Raw genomic sequence first — 20,478 nt, 5'->3', positions numbered from 1 at the left:
GAACACAAGAAGCACAACATAACAACAATGCATGAAATTACTTACCTGCAGATACAAGTGAGATACATGCGATCCCGAATTAGATCAGGAGCTTGACTTCTCAATGCATTTCTTAAAGCTCGCCCCGCACATGCAACACTTTCTCCATAAAACTGCATGGAAAAATTAAAAATATATATTTTTAGGTTGTGCTGACCACCCGTAAACCTCCCTTTGACCAGTTCACCTTGACTTGAAATGTAGGAAGGAACTGGGAAAATAATTGTTTTCATTATTTGTTTTGATATTTTCAATGCATTATACAATGACTAAAAAAATCTGGCACTAAGATAGAACCATAGTCGAAGTTGATACAATGTTGGCTAATACTGGCACGTGTAGTCAGGATGACAGCCAGAATATAATTTACCTGCATCAGGCAACACTGATTCAATTACTGAGTCAAATAGGCCTAAACATTTTAATGGCTAATGTTTAGGTCTAAACATTTCAATCAGATAATGAGGGCCCTGCATGCCTTGATTATTTCAGGCAGAAGATTTCTGGAAAAAAAATAAAATGTTTTTTCCAAAACTAAAATTCAACCAAAAATTCAACCAAAGAGCTTCCATGTAAAGGTTAAGGTACACTCTTAACACCAAAACAACTTCATTTTAATTAACTGGTTTTTGTGCATAGTAAAACCAGAAACCTTTTCGTCCATCTGTATTTCGGCAGAATGTTGGTTTGGCTCTGGAGAATTATGGTACCACAAATAATCGATTTGTGAACAAAAATCGGGCTCAAAAATGGGCCAGTCAGTGTACAGCAGAATAACACATACACATACTATAATTGTATGCATATATTTTGCAGTATACTAATAAGAGCATTTTCCCACCGTTGTGTTCACAAAAGTGAGAAAAAGTAAACATTGAAGGAAAAACAGGGGCAGTAAAATTTTGGAAAAATCTATATAAAACAATATAATTTATTATAATATAGATTTTTTACAGTCCTACCTTTTTTTTCCTCAATTGCTTAGTTTTCCCTTGATCAGTGAATAAAATAAATGTTTGGTGACTGTTCCCTAGCCAACAACCATTTTTGGCACCACAGCCGAAATTCAGAATCACACACTGAAATGAACATGCTGAGCCCTTGTGCATTTCAGTTGGTTTGTGATTCGGATACATTTTTGGCTTAGATTTTGAGAATTCAACCGTTCACCCGATTGACCCAAAATCAGATGAACTGCAGTTTGGGCAGAGACAAGTCTCCAAGGGGGGCGGGGCGGTGCCTGACCTCAGATCGGAGCAGTCGCACGTTGCCGTAGCTCCTACTCATGGTGTCAGATTTTGCCAAATACCCACTAAACCAAGCGACTATCGACCCAAAGCCAACTACCAGGTGCTGGGGGACAGCAAGCCCTACCTATCGATGCCAAACATGCAGACATTCTTGCTAGTTCCGTCCACACGACCTCTGCGGCCTACAAGCCTGGCTGGCATGGGAGAGAGACGGCTCGTAGATCTTCGGCAAGGGCACCAATTCCACCCCTATGGCCCGGCGGGGTTATCCTGGTCCCCACCGATTAGACCCACGCTCACTCTCAGACTCTTACTGCCCACGATGATCCACAAGCAGCACAAGGTGGGCCTAGTAACTAGGCCTCACCACAATCAGTGCCTATACGCGCCGATCTTGGCAGTGAGATGATTGAGCGCTCCCTCCGACGTCTGGACACAATCTTCCAGCAATTTTGGGAACGGTTGGAACAGCATATGACACCGCAGTCACCAAGGCCTGTGAGGGAGGTGAGGAAGACTGGTGATAGAGGGCCAAGCGTGCCTCACTTGGGCAGAATCCAGCTCGGAACACACACCACCCAAGCTGTCCGCCTACCTAGGCTGAAGGCCATGTGGAGTATACTTCCACAGCATCGCCCACGACACCGGAAAACCGCCCGCCACAGGCGGCGGCAGAACACCAGGGCCTTCCGCAGCACCCGCAAAGGGAAAGACCCAGCAGCACAGCGTACCCGAGTCTGTGGATCACAGATGCGGCGCTTCAAGCAGGCCTGGGCTGGAGTGGGGACTCCTGTGGTCCACGCATCACCACTGCCGTCTGGATCCTCCATCCCCCTGCGGTTTCGCTGCCTAGCCTAGGCATTGGTTGACTGTGGACACTAAGCGGACATTTCCAGCTGCTACCTCTCTTACACAACCTCATTGCAGCAATCGAAAATTGTTTTGCCACACCTGCGGACATTCTATGCTTTTTTTCTCGTATTATCTCTGCCGTATAGCTGGAATTCACTCACAGAGCACTAAATAGGAGGGGAGGGGGACAGTATGCTGGATCTCAGTGATCCCTTTAACATGATCCTGGCTTATTATACCAACACTCCTCACACCAAATGTTATAGATGTGCGACATACTAAGCAGTGTCTCCCCACCCACCATACCCACACGATGAGCTGATAACAACCCAGATAGCGCCGCTAGTGCAGAGCAAACCAGGGAGCACCCTCAGCATTATACTGATGCAACAGGCCGCAATGGCATAACAGATCGTGGGGACTTACTGAGGCTTGGTCTTGGTGGAATTTCATAATCTCAGTGCACTGAGTTAGATAGGCATGATAGTCTCCTCGTACACAGGCCCTACTCAACGTATGTTGGTCATTTAACCCTTGATAAGTCATGTACCAACGCCTGACCACAGATGTCTAACAAGTTATTTTTAGTAATTCTTAAGCACACAGTTCTATCTAGCTTGATTTGTTGTGTTTACTTAATAGAACCATCTCACTAGTCTGTCTAGCATATAATGCACCTGTTTATTCATGTTTCCATTACTCGCATAGTCAGCCGGTGTAGCCTGATTTTTTATTACATATCGTTTATCTCATCACTGACTATTCATCCTTCACCCAATCATATAACAGAAAAATGTGCAGTTTATTTGAAAGCCATGTCAATGATTCTCTTGTCTGGTTATAATTTGCTTGTTACTGCTGTTGTGGTTTGGCAAGCTTGTTGTTACTCCATGCATGACAAAAAAAATGGACAAAAAAAATAAAATAAAAAAAAGAAACAAGTCTCCAAGTCTAGTGCATAGATGCTGTCCTTTTTATCTTACTGTGTAAAACATGTCTGTTTCTGATAAATGGCAAAAACATGCCTTTGGTTGCTGTCATACTCAAATTCAGTAGATGGGTTAATCCTTCAAGATCTTCGATTTTCAATTGTCTTTACAGTCGGAAGTGTCGTGCACAATATTAAGAAGCTAAACGTAGCAATTGTTTCTCATAGAGAAGCAATGGATTCAATACTTCTCTGTGAAGCACTGAATTGGCAAATGTTAGATGTACACAATGCTTCTCTATGAAATTCATTGGATTGGGCCAGAGATTCATGACTACATCATGGAAGTATCAGTTGGCAGAGAGAGGACTATGTTATCGCTGGATTGCAGATTTTCTTTAAAACATTTTTAAAGTGACGGCACATGATCAAAAACAAAAACAAACAAACAAAGACAATGAACTTAAAATGTATAAACGGATATAAATATGCACAGATTTTACATAATTTGCCAATTAAAGCACATACAGCATGTTTAAACATTCCATTATGCGTTTTGGTAACAGGATTAAAGTAAACTTGTATTTGTTTACATTTACGAAATATGCACATTTGCTGTGTGGGCGAAGCGATTCACCACAGTTCTCAGTATATATACTTTTTCATGCACATTCCTGTAAATGTTGTCATGATTTTTTAGAGTATATGCCGGATGAAAAATAAATACATGAAAAAAACTGAAAGCAAGATAATAAATTACCTTTGGTGCTGAGCTTTCACCGTACAGATTTGAAATTCTTTCTGTTGTGATCTGTATATAAAAAACAATGAATAATTATTTTCACATTTCTCATTACCATAATGGGAACTGGCATTAAGGATTTTCTGTCAAATCTCTTTCCACAAAACCAAAAGACATTTCATGAATACCAGTCAAGAAGAAAGTCTCTTTAACCTCAATATTCTAACACTTCACACCTGAATAATTAGATGTGCCCTGACATCCTTAACACCTTTCTTCTAACAAACCTTGTGTATAAATTATATAAATAGCCTTCAAATATACTTGTGAACCAAGATTTATTAAAACACTCGAAAAATAAAGGCCCTTTAATCTTTTGGAACATTTTGTAGAAAATATACAAGATGACCTAATGGTGCTTTCAGGCAACTATCTGTCACTTTTGGACCATACGTAATACTTATAGCTGAGCAGTCCCCTCCAGTGTAGTAATGCATATATACATATTAAAATAATGGCATCAAATATATGTTTCATACAGAATGTTTATGCAGCCTTATGCTTTGTCCAGACAAAAGGTGCTGTGAGATAACCGGCACTTTGGACCAGATGCTAATTTCACCTGCTTATCCTCCAAAATGAAGTTTTGAGGGTATGAATGGTGCTGTAGCTCAAATGAAAGATATATTGATCCCTTTTCCTGTAGCACCCACTACAGTAGCTGCTGCAGTGGTAATGGTGCCAGGAGGCAGAGGTCACATACTCCAGATTTCTATAATTCTCTTGCCAAAAAGCAAGCGAATTATAATGGCCGAACGGGCATCCAACCTGGATAGATTTGCTCATCATATTCTTTACAACCAGTGCTTTGTAAATGTCCAGATCCTAAAGTTTATATAAGATTCAGATGTGAAAAGCAGTGATTTTATAAGGACACTATAGTCACCAGAACCACTACAGCTTAATATTCTGGTTATGATGTCTATAGCCATTAGCTGCAGGGTTTTTAATGTAAACACTGCCTTTTCATAGATGTTTTACATCTTACAATGTTTTACATTACTGCCTAGGAACACCTCTAGTGACAGTCACTCAGACGGCCACTAGAGGTGTGTTGTGTGTCAGTGATACACAGTGTAGACTCTACCCTGGCGTTCAATGTCTCCACACTGTGCATGAAGGCGCTTAACACTCCCCACAGAGATGCATTGATAAAAGGTAAAGCATTGGATTGGCTGAGATCATCAAGTCTGATGAGCTGAGCCATGGAGACGAGATGAGAACAGCTAGCGTGGGAGAAAAGGTCAGCTATTGGTGATTTAATTTAACACTGTAGTGTCAGGAATAGTGGAATAGTGTTCCTGACAATATAGTGTTTAAAGCAGCTACCGAATGTTGCCGATTTGGTCAGAATTACTTGATTTGGCTTTAGTTAATATATGAATAGCCATTCTGATCGGAATCCAGTAATTTTCACAAAACTTTGTCCAGTCAGACAAAATTCAGTGTTTAGTGAGTAAGCCCACATGGCTGCCTGCTTTTATGCATTGAGTTGCTGCTTCGTGTGCACGTGTGCTTATTAAAGTAGCACTGTCATGGCCGCATTCAGGGGTTTTTTTTAACCCCCCTCTCGACTCCACCACCTCTAATTGTCCTTCTAGTCACCCCCAAATCCCCAATATTACCTATTTTTTCATCTTTATTTTGTGCCAGGACCTAAGTTCTGGGCGCCGCCATCTTTGTGTGGGCAGATGAAGTCTCTGTGGGACACTTCACTTTCACACACTAGATAGCACTATGAAATTCCCGCGCATGCCCAGTTATACACTTGGGGATTCACCATTGTCCGAAATTCGGACAGGAATTTCGTCTAATCATTCGTCAGAAAGATGAATGAATGAATGAAAATGTTAGGCGAACAAACAAACACCGAATCTCGGGTGTTCGTTTGTTCAGTTTATTACAAGGAGGGAGCTACCGGCGCGCAGCTCCCTTCTTGTAATATGTAAAAATAGAAGCGGCAGGGAGTACTTCTCCCCGCCACTTCCTAAGCCCCCCATGTCCTCCCTCACACTATGGGGTCAATATGACCCCCATATTAGCATAAGGGAGATTGAAATCTCCTGAATGCCCCTACTCGCTATGCCGCAAGTATTTAGTTTTATTGTTCCCCCCTATTTTTAGGGTAAGGGGGTAGGTAAGGCTTTATTTAAAAAAAAATTTGGGGGGGAGGGGTGACTAGAGGCTTGGGGACCCCTAGTCACATGGTGGGTATTTTTTCATTTAGCCCCCACCCGTCGCCCATGGGTGGAGGGGAAACAATAGGTTCCCCCATTGTCTTTTAGGGCCCCCACTCACCGCACATGGGTGGGGGCCGGAGTGGGAGGAAGAATAGGTCCCCCTCACTGTCTTTTACAGAGCCCCACCCGCCGCCACAGGCTGCGACATAGCGAGTAGGGGGAGATTAATTACTAATACTAAGTAATCTTTACTTAGTATTAGTAAAGTTGGCTGAAAGACCAGTCTAGGTCTTTCAGTCTTTTCGTAGATAGCTCCCTGATACCGTGGGAATTAGGGAGCTATCTACTAAGCGGCTGCAAGATGCAGCCGCAGCACGGATCGGAATTTCATTCATTCGAAGAGAGAAGAGGAAGCGATTAGGAAAAGGTAAGTTCGTCATGACAGTGCCGCTTTAAGTGGTCATGTCAAAGAATTTTTATTTTATTTTTTTATTATTTCTGTATCTCTCTTGGTTATATTCAACCACCAGATCAAGATTTAAGTCTTCAATCTGGACCTTTATTCATTATATATTGATAGATAGACAGAGACATTTAATTGTCCCATTAAAGATTCTGCCAAATATGTTCTTTTACTTTTACATTTACTGTTTGTTCTGCATATAGCGAAGCCTATGGAAAAAGATTACTGCAGTAGAAGACACAAAGAACATTACACATTTACATAAACTAACAAAATGTTAAAGCCACATGATTTACATTTCTCATACGGAATGGCTGTCAAAATACCATTAAAGCATTGTCAAAGTGGAAATTGAAATTGCACTGACATACAATGCATTATCTGTACAAAATCTGCACCAGTTTCTTTTCATCACAGGGATCCAAAGCCTCTTGCTTTTTACCATTAGCGAGACAGACTGCCATGTCCATCCTGGATCCTGCCTGGCCAACATTCTAACTCATCCATAGTAGTCAAAAAGTATAGCCAGGGTCTGTACCCTATTAAAATAATAACAAAATAATACGTATCACTGATATTTCACCTAGGCTGAGCATAATATTATAACATTTCCAGAGAATCAAATTTTTCTAACATCCACCAGTTGGACAACAAAGGTTTAATGACAATTTACACCTACTCTACTGCGTTATACCATTATTTTAACAGCAAACAGAACCATAACCTTAGAATTCAAATCGATTTATTTACAGCTGATACATTTTGTTCAATAAAGTATCCGTGTAATTTCTCGTATTTTAATGGTTTTTTTTTGTTTTTTTTTAAAGAACAGAAAATCACATAAAGTGATTGATATAGATAAAGGTATTTAATTAAGACAACATGCAAGAAAGGAGTCAATTCTAATGTTTTGTTCAATTCAATTTCCTGCTGTGAGTGTTATCTCCTCTTAGTAAGTTTAATAAGCAATTTCTGCCAGCAGTCTGCCAATATAGAAAATGGGGGTGGTGTGGAGAATGGTATTGTATTTAAACTGAGCATTTAATTAAATGTACAATCCATGTTGGAACAAAGATTTGATCCACATTTTAATGCACGATATAGGTAATGCAGGAAAAATTTTTACTTTTAAAACCCTTGAAGTGGCTATAAATCCATAGGCAACAAAGGTTATATAAATCAGGAGATCCGGATTCTGGTTTATGCGGACTGATCTTATCCCATAATAATCTGGCCAGCACGGTTTTCTTTGTTATATACATATATCAGACTCGGCAGAGGTTCCACTTATCAAATCTAATGAGAGCGACTGCCAGTCAAGCTGAACACAGCCATACCGTGGCTTCAGCCTATAAACATCACTATTAATAGTTTTATAATTGTGCACATCAACGTGGTCTATAAAGGTCTCCAATCTCACATCAGACAGGGGATGTATGAACGTGAACAATGTGTACTTAGTGAACAAATATTTGTACTGCCATCGGACATAATATAGAATCCTCGTCTGATAACCAAGTGAAAAGGAGCTGGCTTATAGCTGCAGTGATTTTTGCAAATTGCTACTGTTCTAGACATTTATGTACAAGGAGAACGGTACAGGGGACCTCCTTAAACCATATCCTTTGCAACAAGCCTGGGCTGTCATGATGCTTGGAAAGTCCTTTTAAATTACCATAAAAAGTACTTTTGTATTGTATTGGGTGTTGTTATTTTCCTCAGAATCTTGACCTTTAAACAATGATGGTGTCTCTTTGTCTTAATAGTAGAGTAGCTGATACCTTGTGAAAAAAAATGTTAGCAAACATATGCCCCAAATTGCTTGGATTATCCTTTAGCGCCAATAATGAAAAAAAAGAAAACTATTAACAGCCAGTGTGATGGGTGCGGCGAGCAATTTAAAATTATAGGCTTACCACACCTAACTCATGTGAATGCTTAACAAACTGAAATCTGAAAAGAATTTTAATGAGGATTTTCTACATGCAAAATATAAGACATTCCAATATAATCTGCCTGAAAGATGTAGCAATACACACTGTATATAAAGAGGCAGAAATACAATTTACTGAAATTGAGCAATGGCTAAAATGTAAACTTACTCTAGGGTCATAAATCATAAGTTGCATCCTCCTTAAAGGAAAGCAAGTGAATAATGAACTGCATGTAAAACCAGAAAACATTTAGTATGAAGGGGGATTTATGTTTAGTTCTTTGAATCTCACCAGGCCGCTTAAAGCGGCACTGTCATGCCGAACTTACCTTTCCTCAATCTCTTCCTCTTCTCCCCCTCTCTCAGGATCTGTTCTTCTTTTCTTCCTGTCTTCTTTAGTTTTCTTTAAAACCATAAGACAAAGTAGGGACTCTTTGTCTTATGGGATTCCTCCGCTTGACCAGCTCTGACCAGCGGAGGAGCAAAGTGTGCTTCATTTCCGCTGGTCAGAGCAATTTTCCCATGATCCCTAGCTTTCCTCCCTGTTCCCACAATGCTTCCTGTCAGTATTGCCGAACGTCCTGTCACTTAGACAGAATGCCGGCAAAACTGCCGAATTGCATCCTAACAGAATGAGCACTGTTTCTCCATTGGTGTTAGGATGCAATTCGGTACTTTGTTTGTATCGGAATTTCATTCTAATGAATGAAACTCCGATCCTATTCATTGCTGTGGCTGCATCTTGCATCCGCTTAGTAGATAACTCCCTAATTCCCACGGTATCAGGGACCTATCTACTAAAAGGCTGAAAGACCTGAATTGGTCTTTCAGCCAACTTTACTAATACTAAGTAAAGATTACTTAGTATTAGTAAATAATATGCCCCTACTCGCTATACCGCGAGTAGGGGCATGTCTAGTAAGCAGTGAGCAGCCTGTGGCTGCTCACTGTAAAAAACAAAAAACAAAACAAAAACTAATAAACACCCCCCCTCCCCTGCGCGGGGGTTAAAGATTGGGGGGGGGAGGCTACTGTCTTCCCTCCTGGCCCCCACCCCTGCACGGTGGGTGGGGGCCCTAATAAAACAATAAGGGGGGGGGACCTACTGTCCTCCCCCCCTGGCCCCCACCCCTGCGCGGTGGGTGGGTGCCCTAATAAAACAATAAGGGGGGGACCTACTGTCCTCCCCCCGGCCCCCACCCCTGCGCGGTGGGTGGGGGCCCTAATAAAACAATAAGGGGGGGGGACCTACTGTCCTCCCCCCCCGGCCCCCACCCCTGAGCGGTGGGTGGGGGCCCTAATAAAACAATAAGGGGGGACCTATTGTCCTTCCCCCCCTGGCCCCCACCCCTGCGCGGTGGGTAGGGGCCCTAATAAAAACAATAAGGGGGGGGGGACCTACTGTCCTCCCCCCCGGCCCCCACCCCTGAGCGGTGGGTGGGGGCCCTAATAAAACAATAAGGGGGGGGACCTATTGTCCTCCCCCCCCTGGCCCCCACCCCTGCGCGGTGGGTGGGGGCCCTAATAAAAACAATAAGGGGGGGGGGGACCTACTGTCCTCCCCCCCGGCCCCCACCCCTGAGCGGTGGGTGGGGGCCCTAATAAAACAATAAGGGGGGGGGACCTACTGTCCTCCCCCCTAGCCCCCACCCCTGCGCGGTGGGTGGGGGCCCTAAATGAACCCCCCCCCATCAAGGTGACTAGGGGTCCCAAGCCCCTAGTCACCCCCCACCCAAAACATTCTATCCCCTACCTACCCCCCTCACCCTAAAAATAGTGAGGGGGGAATAAAATAACTAACCTGTAAAAAAAAAAAAATTAAACTTGCCATTTGACGTCTTCTTTTTTCTAAATTCTTCTTACTTCAGCCCCCCAAAAGGCAAAATAAAAATCCATAAACCCGTCGCACTTTAAAAAAAAAACAAAAAAAAACCGAGCGCAAACAAAAATTAATCCATCTTCACCCATGGAGGGCACGCCGCGTACTGAGCTCCGCAGGGCGGGTCACGGCTTATAAAGCCTTGCCCCGCCCTGCAATTAGGCTTAGAACACAATGATTGGTTGGTTTAAGCCAATCAGAGTGCTCTGTGTCATTTTACACAGCGTGGGAAAATTCAAAATAACTTTCCCACGCTGTGTAAAATGACAGATCACTGTGATTGGATGGTTTTCAAACCATCCAATCACAGTGCTCTGTGTCATTTTACAAGCGTGGGAAAATTCCAAAGAACTTTCCCACGCTTGTAAAATGACACAGAGCACTGTGATTGGATGGATTTCAAACCATCCAATCATAGTGCTCTGTGTCATTTTACACAGCGTGGGAAAGTTCAATTTTCCCACGCTGTGTAAAATGACACAGAGCACTGTGATTGGATGGCTACTACCGCTAACTGCAAGAATTACAGAGTTGAATTGGAAGGCAGGAGGGGAGAACAGTGAAACGCACATGGCTTCCTACTACTTAACATCTACCGGCCGGACTGTAGAACCGTGACTATCATCAACCTCCCACTACTACAAGCATTTCCATTTTACACTCGAACAAGATTTGCAAATTGTGAGTGCTTTTAATTTATACCTTTATTAAAGTTTTGTAAACAGTAAGCACTCTCTTCCCTTTAGAACGGTGATTACCAGCTGACACTCAAGATCACCATACATGATCTTATAGTGTGTATTTTTATATGCAGTGTACCAATTAGTGATAAAATATTGGAGAAGATATCACTGATTGTACTATATTTAAAGGGACACTATAGTCACCAGTGCAACTACATGTTTTCCTGACCCTATAGTGCTAACACGACCATCTAGCCCCCCTGGGCCCCTCATGCCTCCATAAATATAGTAAAAATCTTACTGTATTCAAGCCAGAAGCTGTAAATCTGCATGCTGTTAGACTCAGGAAAAACAAGCAGTCTGCTGACATATGATAGCCTGATCCAATCACAGTGCTTCCCCATAGGATTGCCTGAGACTGACAAGGAGGCAGATCAGGGGCAGAGCATGATTCAAACACAGCTTTGGCCAATCAGCATCTCCTCATAGAGATGAATTGAATCAATGAATCTCTATGAGGAAAGTTCAGAGGAGTCTGCATGCAGAGGGAGCATACAATGAATCACATGATGATCGTGCACAGCAGATCTGAGTGGATGCAGGCATATTATGCCTACATCTACTCAGAAGCCCCTCTGGTTCACTCTGAGTGACTGCAACTGGAGGTGTTCCAAGCTTTCAATGTAAACATTGTATTTTCGCAGAAAATACAGTGTTTACATGAGAGAGGCTGCAGGGAGCTATAGTTCTCACCTGAACAACCTCATTAAGCTGAAGTTGTTCAGGTGACTATAGTGTCCCTGTTCAGGAGATAAGCCCCAGCTGGTTCAATAGCTGGAGCTACGATACAAGTTTTGCCTTTTTGATTTTGCATATAAAATCCAGTGTTTTATATTTTTTCACTTTATATATATCCTATATGCCACAGTGATTTGCCTAGCAGTCTCATTTCTTTGATACTGTGTTGGATATATTGAAACACTTTTCTTGCCTTCTATAACTTATTTTGTAATAAAGATTTAATTGCATTTCATTTGAAATGCATTTGGTCTCTTTACTGCATATTTATTAATAACTGATTTTTATTTACTAGCATCCATTATAGCCAGTTACTATAATCAAGACTAGGATCTCCACTAAATGGATACAATCTGGTTATAAACACAATATACACAGTACACAGTGAAGAGTGTTATTTTAGACAAATCTAATAAGTCATGCTCCCATCAAAATAGAGGACGAGCCATGTCAAACCCCTTAGACACTGTCTGATGACAATTCTTAAACAATTGCTGCACTACAGAGAATTCTGGGAATTAGAATTTAAAAACACGAGCATAGACATTCTCGGTGAGAATATAAGATTATTCTCAAGTCTTAAAGATACGATATGACATTTTATAAATTCCTTCATCTTTAAATTTTGGAAAATATAAATGTTCTAAACTTAAACATACTGTAGCAATATGCCTATATGCATCGACATAAAGGTTTAAAAACATTTACCAGTTTTCTTAAGCCATTTGAGAACCTTGCTAACAACACAGTACATAATGGTAATGTTAGGAAGCATAGGTTTCCATGACAACTGCATGCACTCTAACATACATATTTAACAATGTACTGATCTTAGCCGTGTTTTCATGGCCATCTCAGAAAATAGATCTCTCGCATTCTAGTCAGCAATGTAATGTTCTCAACCGTGGGTAACAATATTTCATTCCCTCTGGGTCACCAGATGCTAGATTTTCATTTTTAGGCTTTCATTCCATTTTGACTGAATATACCGAGGCAAAGTAATATCAACTAGAATTCATCAGTGCAAATTAGGCGTAAATATTTGTTTTGTTAAAAAATAAATCAGTTATATTCTTTGCAATAATTAGCAGATTGTTATACACGGTACTTATTAGTATATATACATTTATAAACAAAATTAAAAATAATAATAAAACCAAAAAAACTCCTTCCAGTTTTTGGATTAACAGAGTCAACAAGATACATGTTTGATTTAAGGTTGGTGATGATCTACAAGCTCCTATTGGCTGAAAGCTTGATATCCTGTAGAATTAGACTGTCCATGCTTAAGTGGACACCTCTTTCCTTAATTCTTTAATAGTCATGTCCCGAACTGTTCACCAGGAACCGTTCGCAGGCGAACATAGCTTGTTCGTGGCGAACGCAGCGGGCGAACATATGCGATGGTCGGTCCGCCCCCTATTCGTCATCATTGAGTAAACTTCGACCCTGTACCTCACAGTCAGCAGACACATTCCAGCCAATCAGCAGCAGACCCTCCCTCCCAGGCCCTCCCACCTCCATGATGAATAGGGGGCGGACCGACCATCGCATATGTTCGCCCGCCGCATTCGCCACAAACAAGCTATGTTCGCCGGCGAACGGTTCCCGGCGAACTGTTCGGGACATCACTATTCTTTAATAATAATAAATATTTCTCTTAATTACTGAAAACCTGCAGCTTTTGCAGGGACCATGAGCCTGTTGACCATATCATTGCTAAGATATTCCCAGGTATTTCTGGTGTTTGCAAATTAATTTTCCATGAAACAACACATGAATAGCGAGAGGAAACAGAATTTTGAAGTTAGTATATAGTTCTATTTTAAAAGGTGTTTAGTTTAACACTATGGCAGGCATACTGTGGTTTAAACCATGATTGTTTCATGCTAAAACAGGCATGGGCTCTCTAGCTTTGCCAGTTCCCCCAGAGGAAAGAGTGACTGATGATTTTAATGTTTTTTTACACTTTACTTCTGGAAATCTTGGCGCACAAGCAATAACAGATAAGAATCTGAGACATTAGAGGTCACCCCAATGAAATAAAGAGTTATCCAGGTGTCGTGATTGTGCTTAGTAAGGGGAAAAACGAAAGTATAAACAAGGCACAAAGCATTTAGGATTTTGAAGGGAAAAAAGCAACAGGAGGAGACAGATTAATTAGCTACAGGTCACTTGGAAAGGGAGCAGCGCAGGTGGTATTAAAAGTCAAACAGTGTCAGGTTCCAAAGCTCTGGGATAACATAGGCTTTGGAAATAAAAGGAAAGGTCCCACATTGCTGCTCCAGCTGTCAAGCAATAGATCAAAAGAAAGAGAGAACAAAAAAAATATATAGAATTATCTTACCGATAAAGCATGCACGGCATTGTACATGAATATATTTGTCGGAAAACCCATGTTGAGATAGATAGACCAGTTACAATTGCCCAACTAAATGGTACTTATTGAACACAGAAAAGACACACACACACACAAAATAAAATACTGAAGGATAATATGTTTGGATATAACCCTACCTGTAAAAAATAAACCTATGACCCGGAGGCTTTAACAGGTACAACATCTGGTGCTTCACCTAACCGAGTAATCATATTATAGACGGTTTCATCACAGTGTCAGAAAGACATACACAAAGACACAAATGGAAAAAAAATATATATCCAGGCACACCTGGGCTTTCTTCTAAAAGGCAGTCTTTATTTGAAACAAGGAAGTGGAGACAACGTTTTGGCTGCCCTCCGAGCCTTTATCAGGTCTTGAAAAAGGCTCAGAGAGCAACTGAAACGTTGTCTCCACTTCCTTGTTTCAAATAAAGACTGCCTTTTAGAAGAAACCTCAGGTGTGTCTGGATATTTATTTTTTCCCCATTTGAGGTCTACAGGGATTGGCCCTCCCTTTCAAGAGCAGCAGGAAGTAGTCCCCCCTTTTTTAGTGTGTGCATTTTACATTTGTTTTTGTTTTTTCAATCCACAAAGACACAGACAGAGAAAGTTTGAATGTTTACCACCATTTGTTGTGGATTATTGATTATTATGATTTCCAAAAAACAATAACACTCAAATAAAGAAATAATTATTTTTTTTTAGCACCCACAACATATCTTTAGACTCTTAAACGGTCTGCAGTACAGAGGAAGTAGAAGTGATATTTTAGTCAATCCATTCTCCCAATAAAATGAATGAGAGACTTGCTCCATTCCTTGTATATAAGTAGACAAGCTAGAATGGCTTCAATTCATTTCAAAGGCCTGTGGCTGTACTATGCATGCGCAAGTAGATCTTATTTAATTCTACGTACAATTTTGTAAAGCATATGCTGATATGTTGGCTATAGAAAGGATAATAATGATAATAATAATGCACACACAAACAGATGGAAATGTACTTCATTGTAAAAAAATATATATTTTTTTCCTATTTGAAAATAAGCTCAATACACTTTTCTTTTTCTGCAGAAGATATGCATCTCTGAGCTTACACAAAGAGCTGATAATTTGTCTGCATTGCACTTTTTTTTGTCTAGGTGCCAAGGTCATGCATTAAAGACATGAACTTAATTTTATAAAGTAAGATATTTTACATTATATCCTATCGTAATTTGTTCTAATAACATGCAGCCAAATAATCTAACCCGTTTAAAATAAAGCATTGCAATTAATTTGAAGAATGTATGACTGCATATTAATATCATCTGTGCAACAAGTGTCATTGAGATTGCTTTAAATGCTTCTCTTTGCCCTGCAAGACACAAATCCATCCAGCTACTTCGGACCTTTTCCAGCACCTTGCAAACTGTTTGAACTAACACTTCTTTAATACAAACAGCTGGTTTAGCGCATTTTGCTGAATGATCATTTTAGTTTTAGGAAGTTATGAGGAGTATAATAAAATCCTTACTATATACAATGGTTAAAAAACCTTTTTTTACAATTCCATAAGTAAATAATGATCTACTTGATGGGGTATTTTCCTTGTACTTTTGATTAACACAATAACATGAAAGTTTGATAGTAAGGGCCATATGAGATTTCAAAATACGCAAGTCTCACCATTTAGTATGGGATACATGTTTTATCAAAGCCGCTTATATACTTCAGATAATGTGTGGTATCAGTAATTCTTGTAAATTGTACACTTTTGTTCAAGGAAATAAGTTTGTCTAAGTAGTTAATTTGTAGGAAAAATTGAATGTAGATTCTTCCTCTAAAGTCCCATTTTACTTATATTTGACTTTGTTTAGTATGTTGGGTTACATAGCTGAAAAGAGACTTGCGTCCATCAAGTTCAGCCTTCGTTATTTTTTTGTTCATTTGTATATTGCCTTGTTTTAGAGTTGTGGCAAGGTTTGCTATCAAATCACAGCTGTACAGTTGTTATGGTCATCTAAAACCATAACATGATGGGTTGCTCAGTGTATGCCCAGCATCTATAGCTCCTAAAACAAAATGTTTGATGTGAATGGACTGATTAATGCAGCATACCAGTTGAGAGACAAAATTGTATTATGAACTACGTACCCCAGACATAAATGGAATAATTCCAAACAGTGTCTCTTCCTATTCTACTTGACGCTCAGTGCGCAGACAGTGTAGATCTAAGGAATTACAGAACCATAACATTTTAATGAATCTGAAAGGGGCAAATCCCGGAATAAGTCCAAATGGAAAAACCTTACAAAGTAAAATGGACTTTCCAGTACTTCCAACTTGAAATCCAAAATCATTTTTTTTTTTTTTTTTTTTTTGCTTGGTTTCAGCTTTCAATATCCGACATGTTGATTTAATCAAACCATTATTACCCTGAGCTACTGATTTGTTAGGAAGGATTATATTGGATGCACAACTCTTTCTACTCATGCTTCATTGCTTTTTGTTCCGAAAATCAAACTTCAGGGAAATGAACAGATGCTGCTGAACAGGAGTCTCTTTCTTAGCATGCCTAATTAACAGCTATTTTTTTTGGAACCAAATATCCAGATTAAGTATACATTTTGATTATTTTTAACAAAACAAATGTATCTCAAATAAGAGAAAATTACTTTTGTATGCTTAAGTCTTTCAACAAAACAAACGAGAAAAATGTAAAAAAAAAAAAAAAAAAAAAAATATGTTATATATTCTGGAGGGTAAACGAATGACTGAGAACAAAAGCACAGCATAATAAATAATGCCGGGTTTATAAACTATTCATTAGCTGAGAGTATCAGCTGAAGGCTATCATCCAGCGAAAATTGTTTACATCTCATGAATTGGTTCAGTAATGCAAATGTATAAACTACGGCTTCATCAGATCAACTCAAACTAGAAGGTCCACAGGCACTGGGCACAGAAAGGTAAATGTTAAAACATTTGCAAATGGACTAAAAGATTACAACCAGATTACACCAGGCACCATAATAACCACAGTGCATTGTGTAGTGGTTAGGGTGTCTATAGTGTTCCTTTAATTAAATAAATTACATTTGATTAGATATAGAAGATGCATTGAACCATGTAAGCTTGGGTCAGATTGCACAATTACCACACTTGATCCAGTCACCTTAAAATGATCACCAAAATGGTCAAAATTAGACAATTGGCTATCCTAGAGGACAAGAGAAATTGCAAGCAAAAATAGTTGCATATATGCATATACTGAATTGCATGATGCCTATACTCACATAGAAATGTCTGAGCAGTCCCAAGTACACTATGAGTAAGAGAACAGAAATAGCACTGGGGTGCAGGGACAGATCCAGCACAACAGTAATTGTCAACATTCTACTGAGATTCACGTACAAATGAGCTTTTAGAAGAGTTTGATAGGAACTGCAGAAGCCCTGTGGCAGGAAGAGTGATGAAAGATCCAAACAAAAATAAACATTCCCTGAACTCTTTGCTAACAATAAGGCCTGATGCTGTTATGTTTCGTTTAATATTCCTTAAACCTCCATGAGTACCGTTATCATTTTTATTTCTTGTTACATATGGCATAAGTGATGCTCCTCTAAACATAATTCCCCACACACTGCTCCATGAAATGCACATCCATCTCTGCTCACAGTTCCTAAATGTAGCTTACACTCAGTGGCGTACACACAATCCACGGGGCCCCGGTGCAAAACTGATCCGTGGGCCTCCATCCATTCCCTCCCCCCGACAGACACACACACACACAGACAGATACATACAGACACATGCACACATACATACATACAGACACACAGACACATTCATACCTACATACAGACCGACACACACACAGGCACAGAAAGGCACACACACACACACATATATATAAACAGACAGGCACACATAGAGACACACACACACACAAGACACACACATACCTACATACAGATACACACACATACATACATAAAGACACACAGAGACACATACATACAGACACACACATACAAAGACACATACATAAGACACACACAACACATACACACACGTGTCTAAAATATTTTGTGTGTGTGTGTTTGTTTGTGTGTATGTATGTTCCTACCTTTTAGGTGCAGGGGGGTGACATTCCCTGGGATCCAGTGGTGGCTCAGGTTGATGGGAGTCAGAGTTCCCACTCTGACTCCCTCCTCCTTCCTCCCGCGCAGTCTGTCTGATTGCTGGGAGGAGTGACGTGCAGTCACTTTGCCACCCGGGCCGGGGCTGCAAATGGTGAACTGAAAACGTTCCATACTTCTTATATGACATAGTATTTTCTAGAGTTTTACCAAAACTCTATTGTGACTTTGATTAGGAAACATCGTAGCCAGCAAGATAGACCACTGGTAAAAACCCAGCAACTGCCAAAGAAGACCATCAAATATGCAAAATATTATAATGATAATAGTAATAATATTTTATTACTAAATATGTTTTTCCTTTTATTTTATTTTAATATGCAACTATTCTATCATGTATACATTTCTTCCTCAAAAACATTTTTGTCTCTCGAATCCTTCTCTTTTGTGTCTATCACATTTTTTCTATTAATATCACCATGCCTCACATTAATCCTCTTTTAAGACATTCCCATTAATCTCAACATTACCTTTACAGCGTGTAAAACCACATCCCTCTATTCACATACTAATTTCACCCTAAAGTCCTGATAACAATCTTAATGCGGTTTCCACCTAGATCACACCTCATATCACCCAATTACCTCAATTATCATATTCAAAACTTTCATTTCCATTTAGAATGAAACCCACAGTGTGAAAACGGTTTATTAGATTACCCAATTCATTCTAGGAATGATAATTCCAATTCACAATTTAACATTCAGGTTGTATTGATTCATACTGACATTGGCTCTATTGCCAGACAACATCCTTAAGGGCAAATGATCTGAGTAATAGGTTATTCTGCACAACTGAACACTTTGCCATATAAAGAGTTTTTACAAGACATTTCAAAAGCGTACTTAATAAGTTCAGACAGGACTTTGAAGGATGACAGAGCACTATACACACACCAGATGACAAGTGCTTGAAGCGTCTGGTTCAATGGTCTGGACAAAAGTTTGACACTTTATTTTCCCTCCTTCCTTTATTGCATCAGAAAGTATAGGGAACGTGCTTCCTGCTTAAGCTACAAACTATACAGGATAGCACACTAAAAAAAAGAACTAGAAATAACCAAAACAAAGCAGAATTCTGTTTCAACCCGGGATATTAATTTATGGCTTCATCCCAAATTGCTGTGGATTTGTAATTATTTATGGGAACTCTTACAGGGTGAATTATCATGAATTCAAAGTGAATGTAAAATGTTATACTACAAGAGGCAAATTGGGAAAATGTCTAATGTCCCCTCTTTTTTTAGTTTGTATATTTTGGCCTAATATGAAATTACCTTTGAATTCCCAACAACTCACACTTTAGTGAATAACTACATTAGGTTCAATAAAAAGATTTCGTTTTTTTCCCCATGCTTAATTCCAGTTATCCCAAGGATATGTGCCGATTCCCGTGGTCTGATGACAAGCTTGGTATCTTCTTTTTTACATTGTTATGATGATGAACTTAAAGGAACACTATAGGCATCCAGACCACTTCAGCTCATTGAAGCGGTCTAGGTAGCAATGTTCCAGTCCCCCTTAGTTCTGCATTGCCGTTTTTGAGAAACTGCAGTAATGACATTGCAGTACTAAGAATGCCTCTAGTGGCTGTCATTCAGACAGCCACCAGAGACACTTTGTAATGGTTAAAGGATCACTATAGGGTCAGGAACACAAACATGTATTCCTGACCCTATAGTGCTAAAACCACCATCTAGCCCCCCTGGGCCCATCATGCCTCCCTAAATATAGCAAAATCTTACTGTATTCAAGCCTGAAGCTGTAGATCTGCATGATGTTTGCCTCATAAAAACAAGCTGCCTGCTGACATCATCAGAAGTGGTGGCCTGATCCAATCACAATGCTTCTCCATAGGATTGGCTGAGACTGACAAGGAGGCAGATCAGGGGCAGAGCCAGAATGATTCAAACACAGCCCTGGCCAATCAGCATATCCTCATAGAGATGAATTGAATCAATGAATCTCTATGAGGAAAGTTCAGTGTCTGCATGCAGAGGGAGGAGACACTGAATGTTTGGATGCATTTTAGGCAGCCATGACCCAGGAAGGATATCTGAAGAGTGGCCAGTGAAGTTATCACTAGGCTGTAATGTAAACACTGCAT

General features: G+C 40.0%; 2 protein-coding genes across 2 annotated transcripts in view; both read right to left on the bottom strand.

Annotated features, from left to right (window-relative positions):
* CDCA7L (cell division cycle associated 7 like) overlaps positions 1-5,540 on the bottom strand; it is a 356,480-nt gene extending 350,940 nt beyond the window's left edge. The window contains exon 1 of the mRNA XM_063452391.1: positions 5,497-5,540. The gene's annotated coding sequence lies outside the window, so the exon portion shown is untranslated. The remainder of the gene's footprint in view (positions 1-5,496) is intronic.
* The window catches only part of RAPGEF5 (Rap guanine nucleotide exchange factor 5), a 233,243-nt gene that overhangs the window by 171,201 nt on the left and 41,564 nt on the right, over positions 1-20,478 (bottom strand). Inside the window, exons 2-3 of the mRNA XM_063452389.1 lie at positions 3,830-3,880; positions 46-152 (exon numbers count right to left, since the gene is read on the bottom strand). Coding sequence (XP_063308459.1) covers positions 46-152; positions 3,830-3,880 — 158 coding nt within the window. The remainder of the gene's footprint in view (positions 1-45; positions 153-3,829; positions 3,881-20,478) is intronic.

Source organism: Pelobates fuscus, chromosome 4 (genome assembly GCF_036172605.1).
Source record: "Pelobates fuscus isolate aPelFus1 chromosome 4, aPelFus1.pri, whole genome shotgun sequence".
NCBI lineage: Eukaryota > Metazoa > Chordata > Amphibia > Anura > Pelobatidae > Pelobates > Pelobates fuscus.
Note: the sequence above shows the minus strand (reverse complement) of the source record. Positions and strands in the feature narration are given on the sequence as shown.